Source organism: Phyllostomus hastatus, unplaced genomic scaffold (assembly GCF_019186645.2).
Source record: "Phyllostomus hastatus isolate PE091 unplaced genomic scaffold, TTU_PhHast_1.1 phas_scaffold_760, whole genome shotgun sequence".
Taxonomy (NCBI): Eukaryota; Metazoa; Chordata; class Mammalia; order Chiroptera; family Phyllostomidae; genus Phyllostomus; species Phyllostomus hastatus.
This window is the reverse complement of record NW_025334040.1, coordinates 3,199,044-3,221,881: the sequence shown is the minus strand read 5'-3', so window position 1 is coordinate 3,221,881 and position 22,838 is coordinate 3,199,044. Positions and strand designations below refer to the sequence as shown.

Below are 22,838 nucleotides of genomic sequence, written 5' to 3'. Positions count from 1 at the left end.
CTGCCTGGGAGATCTGGCCACAAGCCCAACTCCTCCCCGCCCACCCCCCACCAGCAGCCCTCCAGCAATGATGCCGCTGCCCCTGCTATCCAGATAGGGGCCAGATGCAGGCTGGACTGACGTACTACCATGGCCAACACTTCCTGAGCCTCTCATCCATGGCTGGAGAGACCAAGGAGCCTGGGGCAAGGAGACTCAAAGAGACCATGTAAAATAAGTTTCCGCCCTGGCTGGTGTGGCTCAGTGGTTGAGCTCTAGCCTGCGAATCAAAGGGTCGCTGGTTCGATTCCCAGTCTAGGGTATATGCCTGGGTTGTAGGCCAGGTCCCCTACTGGGATTTCATTTTATTTTAAAATAAAATCTAAAAAAAAAAAAAAAAAATACTTGTTAAGTGCTTTGCAGTTTGGAAACTTATTTTTTTTTATGATTTTATTTATTTATTTTTAGAGAGAGGGGAAGGGAGGGAGAGAGGGAAACATCAATGTGTGGTTGCCTCTCATGAGCCCCCTACTGGGGACCTGGCCCGCAACCCAGGCATGTGCCCTAGACTGGGAATCAAACCGGTGACCCTTTGGTTCGCAGGCCGGCGCTCAACCACTGAGCCACATCAGCCAGGGATAAACAACTACTTGTATAAAAGCTCTGAACTGTGTTGTGAACCCAGAAGGCAGAGAGTGCAGGCCAGTTACATAAAACACCACCACCACATGGCTACTATTTGCTGAGCACTGGAGTGGGCCGTGCACACATTATCCAGTGAGCTTTGCAGGAGTCCTGTGACAGAGACAAGGAAATGGGCTCGGTAAGGTGAAGTCACTCCTGGCCGCCCAAGTACCCTGGCCAGTTTTCCCTGTCTGACTTCTCTAATCCTGGCTCTGCAGGGGCTTCGCTGAGGGGGAAGACGCTGCAAAAGATTTACTCTTGCATACGGGTGGAAACACCCCTCACAGGACATCTCCTGCAGTGATCCTGGGCAGAACTTGCGTGTAGGGACGGGAACCACCCCAGGCCAGGCTTTGCTTCCCAGACACAAGGGAGAGTCGCGTGGGGTGAAAGTGAAGGCGGCCTTGGGGCAGGCTGGCAGCTGGACTTGGCAGGTGGCAGTGGGTGTCAGTGGTAATTATTGCTATTATTTTGTCGCGGGCATCTGTTGTTTTTGCCTACCCAGCATCTATTCTGTCTTCTGGTAATAGAAACACTGGCTTTCCTTTAAAAAAAAGTTGTCCTCCTCCTCACTTCTTGCAATCCAGGGACGCGTGTCTCACAGGCCTGGCCAGAGTCACAGTGACTGGCTGAGGACAAGGTGAATGGGCCTGGACTGTTGCTGGAACTATGGAGGAGAAAGTGATTACAGGAGTCTCTAAGCTGTGGCGTGAAGTGGTGATTCCTTGTAGGCTCCACCAGGGGGGCCTGCCTGAGGGAGAAGCCACCCCTGAAGGGCAGAGACAGCCATGATGCCACCATCTGAGCACCCTCACCCACGGGTGCCGGAGGGCACATTCCTGGAGTCACCCACTACAGAAGTCAGTTGGTCCCCTCTTCTGCCTGGACCAACACCAATACTACCATTAATGAACACTTATCATGGGCTGAGCATGTGGTAAAGACTTTACACAAAGCATCCCATTCAACTTCCACAGTGATGGGATGAGGGACAGTCTTATGATCCCCATTTCATAAACAGGAAACAGGCTCAGAAAGGTGAAAAACTGAAGGGGCCACGAAGGGGCAGAAGAGGGGTTTGGGCACTGAGATCTCCAATCCCAAGTCGCGTGCCCTGACCCACTGGGTCACACTGCCCCAGCTGGGAGAGCAAAGATCTTCTATGCTTACAAACAGATGTTTTAAAGGCCCCCATGCATGACCAGAGAGTTCCCAGAAAAGGGAATACAAATTAAAAGATGCTCAACCGTATTCAGAACAGAAATGCAAACAAAGCTCCATCACTGCACGAACCATTTGACATCAGACTGGCAAAGATTGTTCGAGGGTGCACTAGGCTGGGGAGGAGGTAAGGCGAGGGCTACCCACCTCTGAGCTGGGAGTGTAAATCAGAACAGTCTCTACACTAAGGGAAATCTCCAATGCACAGGCCCTTTCACCAGGCATCCTGCTCTAAGGATTTATTACACCCCAGCTGGACTTGCAGATGTGCCTCGCACAGGTTGCTCACAACCCAAAGAGCAGCAGACTGGCACATATTCTGCAGAGGATGCTGGTTAAGTAAACGCAGGAGCGCTGCAGGAAGGGCCCCTATGCAGCTGTCCAAGGCTCTCGTAAATTAATGGCAGGGCCTACATACATATTTTTAAGGGAAAAAGGCCAGGTGCTGAACAATTTGAATATCTATAATATGCTACCATTAGTGTTTAAAAATAAATGAGAAAGAAATATATATATTCAGTTGATCCTCATTCAAAGAATCCATAATTGCAAACTTGCCTACTTGCTAAAATATACTTGTAGCCCCCAAATCAATGCTCTCGGCACGATCGTGGTCATTCACAGACACGTGCAAGGCAGGTACACGTGCACGTACAAAACCCGAGGTGTCTGACACACACGTCCCCGGCTGTGGTCCGGGCGAGGCAATGCCCTGCCTTTCTGAGTTCTCACACTGCAAACGAGTGTCCTTTTCACAGTCTATGCAGTGCCATGCCTTTCTTATTTTGGTGCCTTTTGTGGGTATTTCCTCTGTTTAAAATGACTCCCATGTGTAGTGCTGATGGGCTGTCTGGTGTTCCTGTGTGCAAGAAGGCTGTGATGTGCCTTCTGGAGAAAATACGTGTGTTAGATGAGCTTTGTTGAGTCATGAGTTATAGTGCTGTTGGCCATGATTTCGATGTGAACAAATCAACGATGTGTATTAAATAAGGTGCCTTTAAACAGAAATGCAAGTAAAACAGGTTAGGCACCGGCCAGCAGACAGAAGTGCTGGGACCAGAGGCACGTAGAAACTCAACTCTGTATTTCCTCCAGGAGCAATGGTTTAGTACTGGTTAGTTTGGAGCTTGTGACCTCACAGAGCATGAGAGCCACGAATAACAGTGACTGACTGAATACGTGTACGTTCACATGTACAGAGGTATGTGTACACCTGCCGGTGTGCTCCTAAACTCTCTCTGGAAGTATCCCAGGAAACCAATAAATAACACGAGTGATCTCTGGGAGAAGTGGGCCAGGAAAGTGGTGGGAAAGAGAACTTTCACTATATAAATTCTTGTCTCTGTTGCATTGTGAACCAAGTCAATGCATTACCCATCCGGAGAGAAATACGAAAACAAAACCAGAAAGCTCTGCCTGCCGTCAGTGCTCACCATCACAGGCCACCCTCGCACCCCCGAGGGACCGCACTGTGAGAGGGGAAGGGGCCACACCCGTCGCCCATGGAGTGCTCATCTGTCTGTCACACCATCAGTGCAGTCTCAGTAGGGGTGCGGCCCTGGGCCTACTGGCTGGGGGAGGGTGTAGAGTAGGATGGGCCGCAGTGGCGCCCAGCTCCGGTCAGGGCCCGCGCTGGGCCTGAGGGCTCACCTGGGTGCTCTCGTCGTGGAAGCCCTCAAGGAAGCTCTCCAGCAGCTCGTCCGCGTTGTCGATCCGCTCGGCGTACTCGCCCACAATCCAGATCATGGCAGCCCGGGCCTCGGGCTCATCCAAGGAGTCCAGGTTCTCGCACAGCGTGGCGATCACGCTCTCGTACCTGGAGACCAGCACAGAGCCGCCCAGTGAGCACGGCAGGAGCCCGGGCAATTCAGGGAGGCCCAGTGGGGGCCAACACAGACAAGCAGGTGCCTCTCAAGACCCCATGAGGGCGGTAAGTAAAGGGATTTGAGTTTTATCTGTTACATTTGAGTTCTTACTTTGGTCTGAGGAGCAGAGGAGGGACAGCTCAGGAGAAATAAGAAAAAACCAAGGGTTTCTTCTGAGAGTGCTGTTTGTGGCAGAGAAGTAAGGAAGAGGGGAAAGGCTTCTCTTTGCTCTTCCCTCCCGCCAGCCCTGTACCCAGAAGAGTCACTTCAGCCTCACCGGGAGGGACGGGCACGTACTTGTTGGGGTACTTGCGGAAGATGTCCTTAATGACCACGATGGCTTCCTGGACCACGTAGTTCACCTTGGTCTGGATGAGGTCGAGCAGCGTGCTCACGCAGCGCTCCGCAGATTGCTGTGTGGGAAGAGGAGAGTGTGGGCAAGGCCCCTGCGCCCACTTCCAAAAGAACTTCCAGTAACTGTGCCTTGGCCAAGGGCTCCGTCACGCCTTGCCTACTTTCCCTGTCACAGTGGGAGAACAGAACACTGACCCCAGACAAGGGGTAAAAGAATGAGTACAAAATGACGGCTCCAGGACAGCAGGGACACAGGGAGACAGAATCAGACTGAGGAGAAGGCCAGCAGAGCTCCTGAGAATGGGCAGAGTCCTTGGAGCTCCTCCAGGCCAAGCCCTGAGTGAGGGCAGAGTGACCACGCTCCAGCCCGACCTCGCCTCACTGCTGCTTGTCTCCCAAAGGTCTCCTGTGACCAAAATGCTTAGGAAAGCCTGGCCAGACCCACCCCACTGCCCCTCATGGGAAGGATTTCTCAGGATGCCATCACAGACGCCAGTGGGAGAATGCCATGATGGGTTGGGGTGACCAGCTGTCCCAGGGTCCCCTAGCCTCCAGTGGACCCATTTAGGGAAAGTCAACTCAGTGGTTAAGAAGCATCTCCATCGGCAGAGAATGGAACAGATGGGATGTCAGGTCATATTCTGTAGAGCCCTTGGGAGCTTGGAAAAAGGGACACATGGACGACTGAATCGTGACACTTGCCAAAACCTTTGACAGGCGTAGCCTGACCCAAAGCTGCATGAACTGAAGGTGAAGTCTGCCAGGCCACCACCAGCTGGGGATACCCCACTCTCTTAGCTGATGCTGAGGAGAGCCCGTGATTACCATGGCTTCACTTCATCTGCAGCAACTCAAAGGCCTGAAGGAAACCACAGGGGGAGAACGAGCCCAACCCAATCTGTACAGCGGGGGCCTTGGGGACTCTAGCAGGGACCCTCAGGCCTTCCTGGACCACGAGAGCTGGCAGATTCTGCTAGAATCAGACTGGTTTCAGCTGCCTTCCCCTCTTCCTGCCCCTCCCCCAGCCGAGGACAGAGTCCCAGCCTTACCTCCACTTTGATGGCGCAGCGGCCGATAGCTCGCACAGCCTTCCGCACAAAGTCCACATCCACCTCTGTGGCATACTCTTTAAGTTCCGCCAAGACCTGTGGCCCCAAAAGAGAAGGTGGGACTGGAGGGGATCCAGAGGGGCAACGACCTGGAATACCCCTGGGCAGTAGGGATGCACAGACCCCTAGAAGGATGAGGTTCTGCCTCTTGCTAAAGGTGAAAGGCCCAAAGCAGGGAGGAAACTGCCAGGGGCACCAGGAGGAAAGCAGGGAAGGACTAACTGGTAGGGCTGGGCAGCCCTCGTTCAGGTTAGCTGACACGTCCACCTGACTGCCACTTTTCAATGGACGGGTGAGTGATAATGGGAACAGATTCTTTATCACTTAACATCTGGTGCGTGCTTGCTCACAGAGCCCCGTGTCCTGTGCCAAGCACTCTTCACGGATGAACTGTTAACAGTGGGACCAGGCAGCCTGTCCGGGGACCACAGCTCATCGGTGGTGTTGCCGTCCACCACCAGAGCCCACACCCCCAGCCACCACCCTCTGCTGACCTGCGCGATGTTGGCCTGGGAGGCCAGGCGGATCATGATGTCCAGCTTCTCCAGCTTCACATAGATGGGGTCGTTGTATTTCACGAAGAAGACTTTCATCTCGTGCTTCAGGATCTCAGGCCTGGTGGCGGGGCAGGGGTGCCCGAAGAGCAAAAAGCAAGTGATAAGCCCTGTGAGAACACCTCTTGCACATTTGCTGGGACATCTCTGGGGTGTGAGGGGGAGCCTGACATTCATGAATACAGTCACCATCACAGCTGCGCGCTCCCGGGCAGAGGGCCCACTGACCGGCTTGAGCAAAGTCCTGACTGGCCATCGTGTGTCGAACCACATCCCAGGCCGGGGGCCGGGGGGGAGGGGGGAGGGGAGAAGAGGGGATACAAGCAAGAGGCAGTTTGTATTTGAGAGGCAGCAGGCGATGGGCTCGGGGATCAGGCCTGGTTCTAATCCCAGCTCGTGACTCAGGCCCCTGCTTCCTCACCACGAAACGGGCATGACACTGTGCTGGGAGGTGTTACCACTGCAGACCTGAGCCTCTCGTTTTAAAACAACCTGGAGTCCCGGAACTTGGCCCTTGGGAGTGTTCTTACCGTTCCCGATAAAGGTGATTAACTGTGCCCAGACTGTCTGTATAAACAACACGGTCTATGCTGAACACCTGCTTTCCTTCGGGGAGTCTGGAATTTTAGGGGGTGCCAGGCAAAGGCTACCTACAGCAGTCTCAAATAGGCACCCCAGGCAGAAACATTACACTCACGTGGCTGCACTCTGTAGCTCAGGGAGGAGTGTGCTCTATGTGACCCCGACCCTGTGGAAGGGGGAATTCCTCCAGACTCCATCTCTGTCTCCCTTAGGACCCAGCTACGTATCCTCACTACATTGATAATAAATCTTAGCCATAAGCACAACTACATGCTGACTCCCATGAGTCCCAAGTGAATCTCTGAATGTGGGGTGATCCTGGGACCCTGACACAGACCCCCGAGTACCAGGGCTGCTGTGAAGCAGCTGGCCTGATCAATGCCTACCTCAGAGAAGGCAGTGTCATTGCTATCACCAGTGAGTGTCACTGCTGCTGTGGCACCACCCACATTTTTCTTAGATGAGGAAAGCTGAGAGGTGGAGAGGCTTGCACCATGTTACACTTAGTGCTAATAAGGAGGGGAGCAAGATGAGAGTCACCACCCCCTACTCCCACTCCTAGGCCCTTTCCAGAACAGAAAGGAGAAAGGCAAAGAGTGAGAACAGACAGTGGAGGAGGGAGAAGACACAGCATAGAAGAAAGGAGGGACCCTGGGCACTCCACACTGCTGTGCAAGCTGCAGGGAGGTCCTGGCGAAGCAAAGAGCCTCCATCATGCCTGTGGGGAGGCAGGATCCCGAGCCGGGGGGCAGCAGAAGAAGTGGTTCCTGCAGTCAGCACTCCACAAAGCTGACTGACCGCTTGTCAGGACCAAGCCAGGTGGTGCCCTGGCAACGCAGTCAACTTCTTAAGAGATTTGCCATGTTAAATATAGCCAGCGAGCCCTTCGTGCTGATCAGGATCCATTGGTCACTACACCTTACTAATCCCACCCTGCAGCCCTGACTCCCTGTCTCACCCTTTGTCCAGGCACTCAGAGGCTGTCGCATATTTAATTCCTCAATTCCTGCACAAATGTCCCAATCCACTGATCTCTCTGCCCCCAAGAGTGTCCAAAGAACCAGCCTGATGCTACAATGACAAGGAGCTCATGCTGTCTTCCAAGAGAGAATGTCGGCGAGGCCCCTGCTCTCCACGTAGCCCCACTCTCACCGACGGGGCAGCTGCCACACACAGCCGAGGAAGCTGTGTGACCGGAAAGGCTGGTAGAACTCCAGGCCCGAGCTCTACTCTGCAGAGCTGCCAGGCTCCCTCGCTGGACCATTCCGGAAAGCCCCTTCTGCTTTAGGCCCCTCGAACTGGCACTCCTAATTGCTTTTCAGCCCCACCCACTGAGGGCACCAGGGGCCTTCCCTGAGGAACAGCGGCTTCCTGCCACAATGGTTCCCACAGGGAGGACAAAGGAGGCTGCATGGCATTCTGAGCGACTTGGACACACCCCTCCCCTGGCCCCGAGGCTGATGTAAAGTCCACAGCGCCTCACCACCTAGAGCAGAGGTGTCAAACTCATTTTCACCGGGGACATCAACCTTGAGGTTGTCTTCAAAGGGCTGAAATAATTTTAGAACTGTGTAAATGTAACTACTCCTTAACTGTTAAGGAATTGAAATGACATGAGGTTGGAGGTTGGTAGTCTCCAACCTCAGGGACTCTGACTAGAGCAACAGACCCTGTCCCCAGGAAAAACGCATGTACGCACATAAAATCTTACACCCCTTTCCCAGAGGGCTCTGCGGGCTGTAGAGCCATCCGCTGTCTGTGGTTAAGAAGATCCACGCTAGCCTTCGCCTGGCCTGCTGCCCGGTTAAGCTAAGCCCGGGTTTCTCAACTTTGGCACTCCCGACATTACGGACGGAACAGTTCGCTGCTCCAGGTGTTGCAGGATGTCAAGCAGCATCCCTGGCTTCTACCCACTGGATGCCAGCAGGACCCCCAGCTGTGACAACCAAAGATGTCTCGTCTCCAGATGTTGTCAAATGTCCCCTGGAGGACAAGGCTGCCCTTGGCTGAGAACCTGTGTAAGCTACTGAGACGTCCTGCGCGGGGACGCGTCAGTGCCCCTTCAGAGCCCCGTCCCCAGCAGCAGAACCCCCGGGAGCACACGCTGCACGCGTGCGGCGGTCCCGGTACCTTTTCTGCACGATGAGGTTGATGTTGCGCAGGGCCACGTACTGCAGCTCAGGCTCGGCCGACAGCAGCGTGACCAGGGGCGGGGCCAGCTTCTTGAGCAGCGTGCCGTAGTAGTCCAGGTCCTTGGACAACATCTCCATAAACTTCATCAGCACCTTCACAGCGGACAGCACCACAGCGGAGTTGGCGTGGGAGAGCCTGGGGGTGACCCGCTCGCAGATGCTGAGGTCCGTTGCAAGGGGGTAAAGAGGAGAGACAGACAAGGGGGAACACCCTGCTTTTAGTTATCAAAATAGCACGTTTTTTTCTAGTGGAAAATCTAGAGGCTCACTTCGCTACTTGTAAACTGCCCCCAAGTGTGTGAAAAACACTAACTATGCCTCCGTTTCCTCACCTAGAAAATGGAGATGATGATGCCGACCTCACAGAGTTGCTGGGGCTTAAGCGAGACAACGCATGTAAAGCGCCAGCACAGTGCCCGGCACGTAGCAGATACCTGATAGATGCCAACTCCCTCCCTTCCCCTGTGTGAGAGCATGCGAAAGTGGCAGAACATCATGTTGGTTGGGACCATGGGTCAGAGGAGCCCGAACTCGGTGACCTGCACAATTTCTTCCATCTCTCTAAGGGGGGTTTCCTTACCTGTAAAATGGGGACAGTGACGGGACCGCCTTTACAGAGTTGCTTTAAGGTTATTAAACGCTCAGGAAGCACCAGCAGAGCCCCAGACCCAGGGAGAACTCAGTGAATGGGACTCGGATGCCATCCACCTCCTTCACGCAGCCCGAGGTGTCCAGGTCCCTGTCAGCTCCCAGGTCAGGTCCTGGCTCCTGTCTTTGCCCACGATGACCTGTGAGCTGACTGCCTGAAGGACGCCACTGACAGCCTGGCCCTGGCCCCCCCTGAGGTGTGTCTGAGGGTGGTCTGTGGGACAAGGCCCTGGGAAGGAGCCCACGGGAGGCTTGAGGCAAGCTCATGGTTAGAGCCCCACTAGGGACCAGCCCCCGCTGGGCCGGCAAGCAAGGGGCAGCTTGCTCACCTCTGGGCCTCCCGGTCGTCCTTGGGCGTGTAGTTGGCCAGGCAGTCCAGGATAAAGATCTGGCCCCACTCAGTGCACTCGTTCAGGGCTGTCAGTAGCTTGTTGATGGACTGAGGGTTCAGGTCGAGGAGGTTGCTGCTGGGATGAGACTCGGCAATCTCTGAGAGGGCAGCTACTGCATTTGCCACCACCTGGGTGAAAGGGTGAGAGGGGCAGAGGCTGAGGGCACTGCTCACAGGCCAGGGGGCAGGGGGCAGTGGGGCCGGCCAGTCAGGGGTTGAATATCCTGAGGAAAAGGACCCAATGGGTAGGGTCTGCAGCACAAAGACCCACTCACTCTACTGACTCCTCTGTGAACGGGAACTAAAATAAGTGCACTTGCCATTAAAGAGAAAAGAAGAGGGGAAACGAAAGAAAGAGCTCGCCCCAGGTGCCTGGCCAGAGAAAGCACTACCAGCCCTCACACACAGCTCCGTCTACCAGCTACAACAGCTTTCTCCCAACGGGGCCTCTACGTCAGCGGTCTACCCCCCGGGGGCTAGAGCACAGAGGGGCTTGCTGTGCAAGGCTCTGGACTCTCCACCCATTTCACCAGAGCAGCCGTTTTCACATGTGTTCTGCGTGGTTTTCGACTCTTCCCTATGATAAACGGTGTTCCAGCGGCCACCCCTGTGCTGGCCACTCAGTGCCTGGCTGTACTCTGTTTTTGCAGGACACAGAGTGGGCTGGCTGGGCTGAGGGTTTTGCACTCTTTGTATCAGACAGGGCCTGCCGAACCGCCCTCAGGCTGCTGCCACTGCTGTGGGAGGAGATGAGTCCTGCTCCCAGCCTCACCCTGGTGCCTGTCATCCAGGCTATGCTACTTTCGGGGTGGCCTCTATGTGGGCAAAGGGAAAAGTACCTCACGTTCAGAGCTCACAGGCAACCTTGGTGAGACTGCAGTGACAATGGCAGTGACTGGAAGGAGGGCACTAGTCTTGGTTGCAGACCCACTGTGTGCCTGGCCGTACCAAACACAATACCTTCACAGCTTACGCCTCACAGTGCTCCTGCCAACCACGCAGAATTAGATCGATCTTACTGATGGAGAGGGATGTGGAAGGCTAGGCAGTTCACCCAAGGTCACACAGCTTGTTACAGTGGGCACAGGAAGAAGGGAGTCCAGGTCTAGCTGTCCCCAGAGGTGGTGCCCGAACCACTGCAGGCACAAATACAGCGGCCCCACCCATTAAGGCTTTGACCCCCAGGAACTGGGGCCTGTCTGGTGGAGGGTCAAGCCAAGGTTTTCCCAAACAACCCAGGAGGTGGCGGAGGCGGCACAGTGAGGGGCAGCAGCTTACCATGGGGTTCGAGTCCGAGATGAGGTCTTTAAGCGTGTCCAGGAAGCCCTGGTCCTCCACGAGCTGGGCATTGATGTCATGAAGCTTAGCCACGCATACAGCTGCTGTTTTGCGGACGTACGGGTCCTCATCCTTCAGGCACTTCCGGAGTGGCTCGCACAGGTACTCTGTAATCTTGTCAACTCGGATGCAGCCCATGGTCCTCACGGCCAGGGCCCGGATCAGGGGGTTGGGGTCCTCACAGTCCTGAGGGGAACCAGCCATTGGCCGGGGGCAGGGGTGGGCTAAGCAACATCAGACGGCTGCTACGGGACCTCCCACCAACTGTGGCCTACAGCATCACGAGTGCCACGTGTGGGCACCGAGCATATGCCAGACACCGTGCTGGGCCCCTGTGCTGTGTTCCTCTGATTCTCAGAGCAGGCACTCAGTACTCTTCCTGTTTCACAGGTGAGGGAGCTGAGGCTCGCAGAGTGCTGGGAGCTCACCCAGTCACAGGGCGGCGCTGTGGTTCAAACCCACAAGCATTCAGTACCACAGCCTTCGATCTTTCCACTGGGACACAGAACCTCTCATCTGCCCACATCTGGGCATCGCTGGGGGTAGGGGAGCCAAGGTTCCAAAGGGGCACAGGCTGACATTCAAGTGTCTGCTTGCCCCTTACTCTGGAGAACAGAAAATGCAGAAGGGAGCAAAGTCTAGAAGGGAAACACAGAAGCTCTCCGGCACTTTTGAACTCTGCCCTGGGAAAGGATGCAGGCAACGGCGCACTCCAGTGGCACTCAGGGATCAACAGGCCTCGTGCCCCTTCACATGGAATGAGTTAGCGGGGTCTGCACCATCAGATTTTCTGGAGAGTGGGAGCCCTCTGCTGGAAGAGGAAGCCCTCCGGTTGGGAGTCAGAGAGCCTGAAAAGGAGCCTGAGAACCTCCACCCAGGGCCGCAGTGCCTCACCCCAGGAGACGGAGGGGAGATGGAGCCGTGAGCACCCACACACCCCTCACACCAAGCTCCTGCTCACCTTCACAAAGGTGTTGACAGCCATGATGGCCATGTCGGGCTGACTCTTGGCATAGTTCATCAAGTACAGGTACACCAGCTTCTTCAGCTCCAGGTTGTCCGTTTGCATACAGTTCACCACATCGGGGAAGAGGGCACTGGAAGGTCAGAATGGCGTCAGTGTGGGGGAGGCCAAGAAAGGAAGAGGAAGATTTTTTAGGCAGTTAACGGGGGGCGGGGGCTGCAGGGAAACAATGAATAGGAGGGAAGAAGATAGATAACAGGACCTCCTAGTAAAAGGGAGACAGAACACTGACTATGCTTTGTTACCATGAACACCTATTTGTAGAAATGGAATTTCAAAGGGAGATTTTAAAAGCAAAAAAAGTCCTTTGTTCTCTTCCCAGGATTTGAACATGAGCTCCGGAGCCCATCAGACCTGGCCAAAACCCAGCTCTGCCTCCTGTTTGCTGTCTGAAGTTGGGAAAATTCCTTCACCCCTGCCCTGACCCCAAGTCTCAGTTTCCTCACTTGTAAGAAAGGTTCGACAAAACCCTGTTTCACCCGGCCCTTGACATCTGGCAGGTGCTAAAAAAGTGAAAATGACTGGTTTTCCTTTCTCTGATACTTAACGTGGCCCCTTATGGTGGGCTACCAGTTCGGAGGGTTGTAGGGAAGCAGAGATGGGCCGCGTTGCTTTCACCACAAGGTGCCAGCTCAGGTGCCCACTAAAAACCAGCCCAGGCCCTGACTGGTGTGGCTCAGTGGGTTGGGTGTCGTCTCCCAAACTGAAAGGTCACCAGTTTGATTCCTGTTCAGGCACATGTCTGAGTTGCAGCCCAGGCCCCCAGTCGCAGGCATGCAAGAGGCAACCAGTCAATGTTTCTCTCTATCCTTTTCCCTCTAAGAATAAATAAATAAAATCTTTTTAAAAAATCTTTTATTTATTTTTAGAGAGAGGAGAAAGGAGGGAGAGAGGGGGAAAACATCGATGTGTGGTTGCCTCTTGCATGCCCCCTACTGGGGACCTGGGCTGCAACCCAGGTATGTGCTCTGACTGGGAATTGAACTGGGGACCGTTTGGTTCACAGGCCAGCACTTGGTCCACTGAGCTACACCAGCCAGGGATACATAAATAAAATCTTTTAAAAAATAAGAATTAAATAAAACCCAGCTCAGCACGTACAGAGCACGTGCTAGACACAAGGCAGAGCACTAAGAGCTTTACACGTGTACTTGATCTCACTTAACAGCCCCAAGAAGCCAGAGGAGTGTCCCCACTTTATAGAAGACAACGAGAGGCTCGTAAATGTCAAACAACCTGCCTGAGGACTCCAACACCCGTGTTCAGGACCACTGTTACTCTGCGTGAACCCCTCCCAACGTGGTACCCACAGGCCCTGAGTCTCAGGCCCCTTGAGATGTGAAATATGGTTAGAGATCAATTTTCTGTCTCTGGAATCACCACCTCCCTTCTTAAGTGCTGTGATTTTTACGGGTAAGGACATGGTATAACACAGGGACTTAAGAGGTCAAACTGAATTTCCTGTGCCCAACAGGCAGGAGACCAGTCGGTGCTGAAACAGACTGATTGCCTTGGAAGATGATCGATCGCCTTGGAAGACAACACACCAGGAAGAAAGAGGGGAAGGGAAGGCGGAAACAGCTGATGAGCCCACTTGCTCTTTTGGGCCCACCACACCAGCACAACGAGATCACTTGAGATGTAGAACAAAGAGGCTTCCTCTGTGTGGAGGAGACACTGGTGTTCTAGCTGAAGGAGGGCGGTTTTGTCCTGGAAGGAATCTGATTTGGAAGGAGGCCAGTTTTCCAGCAGACGCCTGATCCCTTTGCCACCCTGTCTTCAGTGCGGCAGGTCCCTCAGGAGAACGGTTTCTCCTGTGGCGCTGTCAGGCGGGGCCTGCTGAGGGTGGCAATGGGGCGGGGCAGTCCACGGTGGAGTCTGGGGCAGTGTGATCCTGCTGTGGGACCCGGAGGGGGCAGCTGCTCCATGTCAGCACCCAGGCCTATGAAGCACGGGGCTGGGCACCACGAGGGCACAGAGGAGAGGGAACGGGCAAAAGACACCTGGATTTGGATTTCAGAAGGGCTGGGCATGAGTCCTAGTTCTGCCATTAACCATGTGATCGTTGGGCAGTCACTGTACTCCTTCTTTATCTGGTTTCTTTGGCAGTAAGAATATCATTACCTAGAATATAGGAATTGTAAGGAACTGCTGGGAAAATATCCGATAGTGTTCTTCAGACTCTTAAGTTGTTAAGTGTTAAGTTGTTGCAAAATCCAATCCCTGCCCTTGGAGACTTTACAGTATGGTGGGCATGCAAACACAAGTACACGTAAGAGGAGAATAGTGAAGAATTAGTGATGGTGACGGGAACATGGAGAAGATGCTCTGTGTGCAGGGCAGTGGGCTGGGCTGATGAGAAAGGCACAGGGAGACTTTGAATGGATTTCAGAAGCTGGAAAGGTAAACTGGGTGCACAGAGGGGGGACAGGGGCCTTCCAGGCAGGAGAAAAGTGTGAACAAAGCTGCGGCAGCAGCAGTTCTACGTGCTCTGCTCGGGCAATCAGATGCAAACCAGAGGCTGCAAACTGGCACCAAGTTTGACAAATTCAGTCTGCAAGTTTTACGTGGGCAGTGTTCATTTCTTTGTTCACTGTTACCTGGCAATCAGAAGCAGGGAGATTTAAAGTGAGAACTCTAACTCTGCATTCTTTTGGAAAACCAGGATACCTGGCCACACTGGGTTCATTCTCCTCCCCGGCTGGAGTTCCTGACAGGGCTCAGGCCACATCCGCTTTGTCACTTGTTGCCTTTTCAACCTAGTCCACTTCACTCACTCCATTACTGCCTGACCCCATCAACACTTGAGCTCATGACCCCTGTAAAGATAAAGTCTCCTGTTTGGAAAGGAGGTTTGTGAAGGAGCTGGATGAGGGAAGGCACAGGACCCTAGGGATGCCCTAAAGCAGAGACCTGAACTGGACTCGGCTGCCACGCGGCCTGCTCCTACACACCTGACATCTTTGCCCACTGTCATGGACGCAATCACTTTCTTCACCGCCTCCTTCTTCTTCTCCTTCTTGTCGCTGTTAAGCTCTGCCTTGAGCTCGAAGATCTCCCCTGAGAAAGGAGGCAGGCGTGAGTGACCCAATCCGTCCTGCCAGAGGGTGATTCCCCATCCCTGACTCCCAAAAGAATGGGAGGGAGGCAGGTAAGACACTCCATGCCGCCAGCCGAGGGCAGCTGCAGACCCCTGGCCACAGGTGGGGCAGGCGCAGAGAGAAGCAACTGCTAGGAATCATCAAGATGAGAGCTTAGAGCTCACACTGGATTGAGAGAGGACATGTGGAAGTTACAAGGGTTCCGAGGTAGACAAGTAGCATAAAGGCAGGTTCTGCTCAGCCAGATGGATAAAAACATACAGAGGAGGGAAGCAGAGCCCTCCTCAGCCACCCTTACCCGAAACCCTCAAGGTAGTCAGTCTATCATGGAATCTAGGGACTTGAGGTTTGAGGGGAGAGGTAGGATTTCCCCAATTCCCACACTTGGCCTTTCCTGTTTTCTTAGAACCTCCGGTGAAAACAGCTCACTCAGAGTTTCACTTCCTGAGCCACAAGTGGTTGCTCAGCTCTGAAAATGGGAATTCAGCTGCCCCTCAGGGGCTCTGTCTAACACTCGATAAACTGTTCTTCAGAATCTGATGAGCTGGAAAAAGCAAAGGAGGAAGTAGGGCTGTTTGGGGCCCTGCCATGGAGAAGGAGTCAGGACCCCGCTAACCCTCGTAAAAGGTTGAAAGGGCAGACTTGGGAGTGATAGGCCTCCGGCTCTCAAAGCTGAAGCTGCCGGCATTTCCTGAGCTTTTCTCTGAGCCAAGGGCCACAGTAACTTCTTCCCGCACTTTTCCTCACTTCATCCTCGCAGCTCTGCATCCCCCATGTTACAAATGAGCAGATGGAGACTGTAAGAAGTTCGGTAACTCGCCCAAGGACACATAGGTAGTAAGAGGTGGGGCCAAAATTCAAAACCAGCTCGGCTAGCTCCAAAGCTCATACACTCACTCTGCTTCTCTGGGCCTGTTTTCTAGTCTCTATTCTCTGCCTGGACAGGGGCACTGATTTCACTCATTTAACACTCAGATGTGAACCACTCATTTCAGTGCCTGGCACTCAGTGGCCTGCATTACGGGTGGCCACTATTACTATTAATTTGCCACATGACCCTCTGTCTTGGCTATCTCTTTTGAAGAAATAAGAGTCCCAGGTTTCCCTCTCGAGTTACTTGGGATGGGAGTGAAGCAGACTATCACGTGGGGCTAAAGTGCTAAGGAAGCTGTAGATGGATTTGCAGTGAGAAAAAAAAAAACTTAGCAAGTTTTTATCATGACTGAACATGGTGTTCATCAAAGAACTTGCAAACAAGGTTAATTAAGAACAAACACACAGCACAGTCAAGGGCAAGGCCAACACTGAGGATATTGCTCAACAGAGCCAGGAAGAATCTGCAGACCTTGCAGTTCAAATTCATGGCTCTGCAGGGCTGAAGGAACCCATACCGTTCTCCTCCAAGAGACTGGGGGTGGGGGCGGGGGGCCCTGTCTCCAGGCTGTGGAATCCAACAGACTGTGATGACTTTGACCCTGGGCCCTACTGCGGGGCTGTCCCTGTTTTGCTTGAAACCTTTGTCCAGTTACAGTACAACTGGCCATCAACTGATGGGTCTAGGCCCGAGTCACCTTGGCCCTAAGAAGGCTGATGAGGTGAACTTGAGATCTGAACGTCTACTTCCTCAGTCACCAGGCCTACCTCCTCAACCACATGTGAGGCATCTGATTCCCTCGACCCCACTGCCACCGCCCAGCTCAGGCACGGCATCTCCATCTCGTGTTAGAGCTGTGGTACTGGTCTCCCTGCCTCCTCCCAGCTTCACTCCCTTCCATCTTTTATTAAAATCTGGCTTGGGCCTTCCCTTGCTTAAAACCATCACTGATGTAAAATTTGGATCCAGGTATCTCTCTATAGACATTGTCCTCAAAAGAAAACCCACAAAACACCCCACCACTGATACACTAACACACTCGGCACTAAGGTCACCCCTCCGGCCTGGCTCCGCAGGCCCTGCATCACTGAACCCTGCACACCTGTCCAACCTGCCATCACACTCTCCAGTGACTTGTGCCCGACTGCTTTCTTTCCCAGAGTGCACGGCGGGCAGAGCACTTGATCAGCTCTGCTCCCCTTCCCCACACCCCCTTTATCTAGCTAGGCCCACCCAGGGCCCTCCCACAGCCTGCAACACTTCCCTTATCAGAGCGGGCCCAGTCCTTTAGAGTCATCACTACTTAGTAAACTGTCCTCTCTGCTCAACCACAAGCAAAGCCCGTGCAGTCTGTCTGTCTGTCTCCTCTAACGCACACGGAAGGTGTTCGTTAAAAACTGGCTGAGCCCATAAATGAAATGCCCACGGAGCGGCAGCCTTCGTGTCCTGGCTCAGCTCTTTGCATCTGGTCAGCAGGCGTGTGTCAGTATCACTTGGAAGGAAGGAGGGAGGAAGGAAGGGCCAGTCAGTAGACTGGGCCCTTCTCACAGGGTCAGAGCGTATTTGTTAGCTGCTACATCGCCTCTATTTCCCGAAAAAGCAGAAACAACCACAATACGCAACAATGTAAGACAAGCTCGGAAGTCTGAATTGTCAGAACTGCGGGGAAATGTTCATGATAATGCGAAATGAAAAACAGGATATAAACTGTGACTTTGACCACATACGACATGTGCCTGAGGATAAGGACCAGACACACATATACAGTTATGGGGCTGCTGACAGCACTGGGTGCCTTCTTTTTTCCAGGAAAAAAAAATATCATATTTAACAATTTTAAGCCATAGGGTACAAAAAAGGGCTTTTTTCCTATACTTTGAGCTAATGGTTTTCCCTTCTTGAAGTCTAAAAGAAGTGGTTATTTTCTTACACGATCAGCAGTCCAATTTTCTGGGTCCACAGGGTTAAAAGGAGCTCTGGGTAATTCCCACCACTTGATTCCAGGCCTCCCATCCCTACCGCCACGCCCCACCCCTGCGGGGAGCAAGCAGAAGGCTCGGGCAGGCAAAAAGTAGGACAAGGCCCCACAGTGAAACAAACTGTACCTTTCTTGGTTGTGGTGAAATATTTTGAGTCCGTCATTTTGGTCCCTTATCTGTGGCCAGACTCTGCAAGACAGGAGAGAGGGGTGACTTTCCATTGTGTTCCATTCCATTGTCAGTCACAGGGCACAGGAGGGAGAGGAGAGAAGGCTCCAACATACATGTGGTATGGGAAGACAGTTCCTGTTTTTTTATGGAACTTACGGGGGTGACATTGGTTAATAAAATTACATAGGTTTCAGGTGTACAATGCTACAACACATCATCTGTATATTGTACTGTGTGCTCACCACCCAAGTCAAGTCTCCTTCCATGATTATTTATCCCCCAAAACCTCTTCTCCTCCTCCGCCCCCCCGCCCCCCCACCCCCCCGCAATATAGCTTGTTATCTCTTTACTGGGCAAATGAATGGTTAGATAACGGCTGATCAGATTTTGGAGGATAATTCTGAAGGACCTATCACATTAAAAATTTATTTATTTAAATATTTTTAGAGAGGGGAAGGGAGGGAGAAAGAGAGGGAGAGAAACATCAATGTGCGGTTGCCTCTCACGCGCCCCCTAGTGGGGACCTGGCCCGCAACCAGGCATGTGCCCTGACTGGGAATGGAACTGGTGACCCTTTGGTTTCAATCCACTGACCTACACCAGCCAGGGCAGATCTATCATATTTTTGAGAGCTTGTTTACAGGTTCTAGCAGGGAAGCTCAGCTACTCGTATACCTTTGACCAAAAACCGGTCCTCTCCTGCAGTTGGGAAGGTCGACTTAAATGCCCAATAATAAGAGACTAGATAAAGACTCTGCAAGAGTCCCCAGATTACAAAAGCATCTAACAATCATGGTTCAGCAGCCATGGTGCTCACTCTGCCCAGCAGCATTCTCAGTGCTCTGCCTGTGCTAACTCATCAAAGCCTCACCACAGCCTCACAGAAGCACAATCACTGCCCTGTGAAGTCAAATGAGCTTGAATATGCCATGTTTAAAAAGCTAAGGGGATTTATTCTCTCCCCAACTTTTCCAAGTTTCTCTAACAGTGATGTGCACTATTCGCCTGCAGAGAGGGTTAGAATCTATGAACTGCAGGCTCTATAGCGTTGCCCAGTGAGGATGGCGTTTTCTCAAGACATTTCTTGGGATATCTCCTAGTGTAACACTTACGGTGTAGAGTGCTATTCTAAGGCAATAGGACAAAGAAAGTACCCAGGTCCTTCACTCAGCAAACATTTCCTGGGCACCTAACCTCCCTAGTTCCTCTTGGTCAACAGATGAAAGAAGCTACATGGGAAGGAGCCAAGTGCCCTGGATAAATGGCAGAGGCTTCTGAGATTGTTCTAACATTTATTAAGAAGCTCTCATTAACCGAGTCCCTATGAAAGCTGGGGGCTTTACACACATTATCTCATTTAATCCTACCAAAAAGGTAACTGCCTTTAACCTCATTTTTACAGATGAGGAAACTCAGAGATGTTAAAAAACTTCCCCAAGGTCACATGGCTGGTAAGTGGCTAGACTAGAAGACCATAGTAGGTCCATCTGAGCTCAGCACCTGCGCTCGCTCTACCGATGAAGGAATGCTGTTTCCCCGGCATGAGAGGGCGGGCAGAGCCCTGAGAATGGCGAAGGACTTGGTTCACAACACCACGAGACTTTCGAGTGCAACCTTCCCGTCCCGCCTGTGGTTTCACATGGTAAAAACCCCACACAACCTCCCCCGCAAAACAGACGTTTGAGTGCAGAAAACTCACTCACTGTGTCCCTTCTGCTGCCTCTATGGAAGAGGCTCAAATATGTAACCCATTAACATCTTCTTTCATTGCTGTGTGGGGGAGAGAGTCACTGGTCAGATGGGGGTGAGGGGTCAAGGATCACTTCAAAGTCTCTGGAAACGAGGCCAATGAAGCTCCTCTTTAGCCCGGCTGTACTTTTCCAGGCTGAGCTTATACTTACAGCAGGGTGGCAACAGGGCTGCTCCCCGAATGAAGCGCCCATCGAGTCTGGTCTCAGTGACCAGTGGGAGACAAATGCGTACTGCCAAGGGGCTGCCTTACATCCTCTGTGGATCCCATTAAGGTAAAGCAATAAAGGCTTGGCCGGCAACATGATATATAGAAAAAGACAGAATTCTCTCTCCTTTTGCTCTGCAAGGCTGAAAAAGGATGACAGCACTTTTCTATGGCAGCTGTGGAAGAGGAGACTGCTGTGTCTGAGGCTGCCAGTCCGCAGCGGGGACTCTGACTACCAGTCCCGGCAGCGAGAGGCGGCGCCGTGGGCAGCCCCACAAAGGGAGGACACGCACTGATCTGGTCCCCGGCTGCACTCGTCCTCCCCCTCCGGCCCGCCAGGCCCAGGGCTCCGCGTGTGGCCAGTGAGCAGTGTGCAGTTGTTGGAAGGAATGAAAGGGACCACTGGGAACCCCAGAAAGCCTCAGACTGCTCCTCTGACAGCTCTGTTAGGTAACTATTTGGCATTTGTTTCTTACAGGAGTTTACTTACATTAAAAACAATTTTCTTTTGAGCACCCATAAAGTCATCTTCCCAGAGAAACCTCATCAACCTAGAGATCCTGTCTGGAGCTCTGAGAATGAGCAGGTAAACAAGATAGTGAGATCATCTACCATGAAATAAAGGGCTGCACGGCTTGAGAAGTCCCAGACTTGTGAGCAGAAGCGGCAGAGGCATCCAAAACAGAAGCATACCCCGTTTCTCAGGGTTCACTTTAGTCTAAGAAGAGGAACCAAGGCAAATGGAGCTAAAAACCACAGGCAAAAAATAAATCACAGAAAATAACATACGAACCCCTCCAAACATTAAATCTAGAAGGAAATCAAAGGGAACAAAGCAAAAACTACCTCAGATGCCTACGTCAGCACTGCCCAGAAATTCTCCCTTCTCCAGTAGAGGAGGCTGTAGGGGCCTTCCCTGGTCTGCAGGCACAGCACAATACCGTGGGCACTAAGTTCCCAGAGCATAACCTGCTGCTGCCGAATCTATGTTGCAGGTCGCCACCCAGGTGGAGAAAAGGGGGAGCAATTGGGGGATTAAAAAAAGCAAAAGAATTGCAGTCTGTCAAGTCAAACCAGCACAGGTGCTGGTGCCCTTCAGTGCTGAGCTTTTGATGACACCCTTCCTCTCACGGGCGCTAAGCAACTACGTCCTCACAGGCTTAAACTGCCACCCGGTGCGCTGGCTGCCTCTTCTCTGCAGTATCTATTTCGCATGTCCCTCTGCAGAGGGCCCAGTGGGACTGGTGATGCAGAAACTGTATCCCTCTGAATTTGTCTTATATACAGGAAATTAAAGTAGAGGAGGGTGAGGAGGCGGGGAGAAGGGAAACGCGTGTGCAAAGCCACTCCACGCAGGCTTCAAACGCTCGCCTCACTGGGAAAGACCACCTGCCGCTGTCAATCTACCGAGGGTGACCGTCTCCTTGTGTCCTGTCACCGCAGTTGCCTCCTGGATGTCAGTGCAAGAGGGAATTTCATTCTCTCTGCAGGGATGGAAAAAAACCCTACAATTCAGTCCTAAAGGAGCTCAGACTTGGAGATGCCACAGGAAAGACTGTGCTGGTGCTGCTCTGCTGTTGCCGTATGGCACACCCCTACCCATGGAGGCCAAAGGGGCTAAGACCTCATTCCTGGATGAATGCGATTGGGTACTTGGCCACAGTTGAAAGTAGGCAGACCACTGGGGCAAGGAAAAGCTTAGGGTTTGGATCCCATCTTTGAAACTGGCAGGGTGCACTCCAAAAACTAAACTGGAAGGAATTTTTGGTTCGGAAACTGCTCTGACCAGTGTAATGAATCACTTTCGCTAAGAAGACAGCATTCTGGGCCAGAACACCCCTCACTGCCGCACACACTGGCCAAGGACTGGCGCAGGAGATGGTGCGGTCCAAATTAAAAGAGGAGTGCACCTGGAAGGCCCGGTTCTGCCTTTCAGGAGCCACTGCCACTGCCCTCGCCTGAGGTCTGCCTCCCTACACCCGTCCTTGGAAGGCGGCTTTGATGCCATAATCACGGACCGGTTCCTGTTCATCTCACTTTTTAAAAACAATCATTTGACATGCCTGCTTCCTCCTGCCACTAGGCTTAAAAAAACAGGAAGTGAGAAATAAATCTGAAATAGAGTAGTTTTATGTTTTCTGAGTTATAAATGAAGTCCTTGGTGAGAACCACTGACATGGCAGCCACAGACCCGTGTAACGTAGTCTAAGAGTGTGAAAAATGAGGTGCTAGGAAGAGAAGGAGAGGGGCGGAGAAGCTCATGAAAACATTCCCAGTTAAAGACTTTGGATTGTTTTTGGATTTTAGCCACTGGAGTTAGGGTTAAGTTTCATAAAAAAGGAAGGATTGGCATATCTAAATGTAATTTTATAAACCAGAGATAAAGAATATCTTTCTGTGTTTGAAGCTAATGAAATAAATTTAAATCTATAAAAAATGCATTAAGAAAGTGAGGACTAAATATATTTCAACTTTTCTCCAGGTCTCAAAATTGCTAATAATAACAATTAGTACTTTTTAAAAGAGAGTACTGAACTTAAGTTACAGTTGACTTCTCCACAATCCAACTTCCCTTCTTGAAAGTACAGACATCAGCACCTGCTGCTCTACTGATATCACACATGTCTTCTGATGGGGTGCTGTGAGATTGAAAGCATATGAACATAAAGAATCTAGGCACAAACATTGTAAATATTGTGGGGTTCCATTTACATGAAATTCTCAAATATGAAGTAGAGGCAAAACTAACCTATGGTGAAAGAAGTCGGATCAATGGATGCTTCTAGGTGGAAAGGACTGACTTGAAGGGGGCCCT

At 52.3% G+C, this 22,838-nt stretch overlaps 1 protein-coding gene across 5 annotated transcripts in view; it reads right to left on the bottom strand.

The window, feature by feature from the left end:
- Positions 1 to 22,838, bottom strand: part of AP1B1 (adaptor related protein complex 1 subunit beta 1) — a 46,476-nt gene that overhangs the window by 13,736 nt on the left and 9,902 nt on the right. For all 5 annotated transcript variants that reach the window (XM_045826775.1, XM_045826777.1, XM_045826778.1 and 2 more), the window contains 10 exons: positions 18,022 to 18,084; positions 14,896 to 15,001; positions 11,879 to 12,014; positions 10,858 to 11,103; positions 9,518 to 9,708; positions 8,479 to 8,700; positions 5,707 to 5,827; positions 5,153 to 5,248; positions 4,047 to 4,162; positions 3,535 to 3,700 (listed from right to left, as the gene is read on the bottom strand). In XM_045826775.1, coding sequence (XP_045682731.1) covers positions 3,535 to 3,700; positions 4,047 to 4,162; positions 5,153 to 5,248; positions 5,707 to 5,827; positions 8,479 to 8,700; positions 9,518 to 9,708; positions 10,858 to 11,103; positions 11,879 to 12,014; positions 14,896 to 15,001; positions 18,022 to 18,058 — 1,437 coding nt within the window. In that variant the 5' untranslated portion in view covers positions 18,059 to 18,084. The remainder of the gene's footprint in view (positions 1 to 3,534; positions 3,701 to 4,046; positions 4,163 to 5,152; positions 5,249 to 5,706; positions 5,828 to 8,478; positions 8,701 to 9,517; positions 9,709 to 10,857; positions 11,104 to 11,878; positions 12,015 to 14,895; positions 15,002 to 18,021; positions 18,085 to 22,838) is intronic.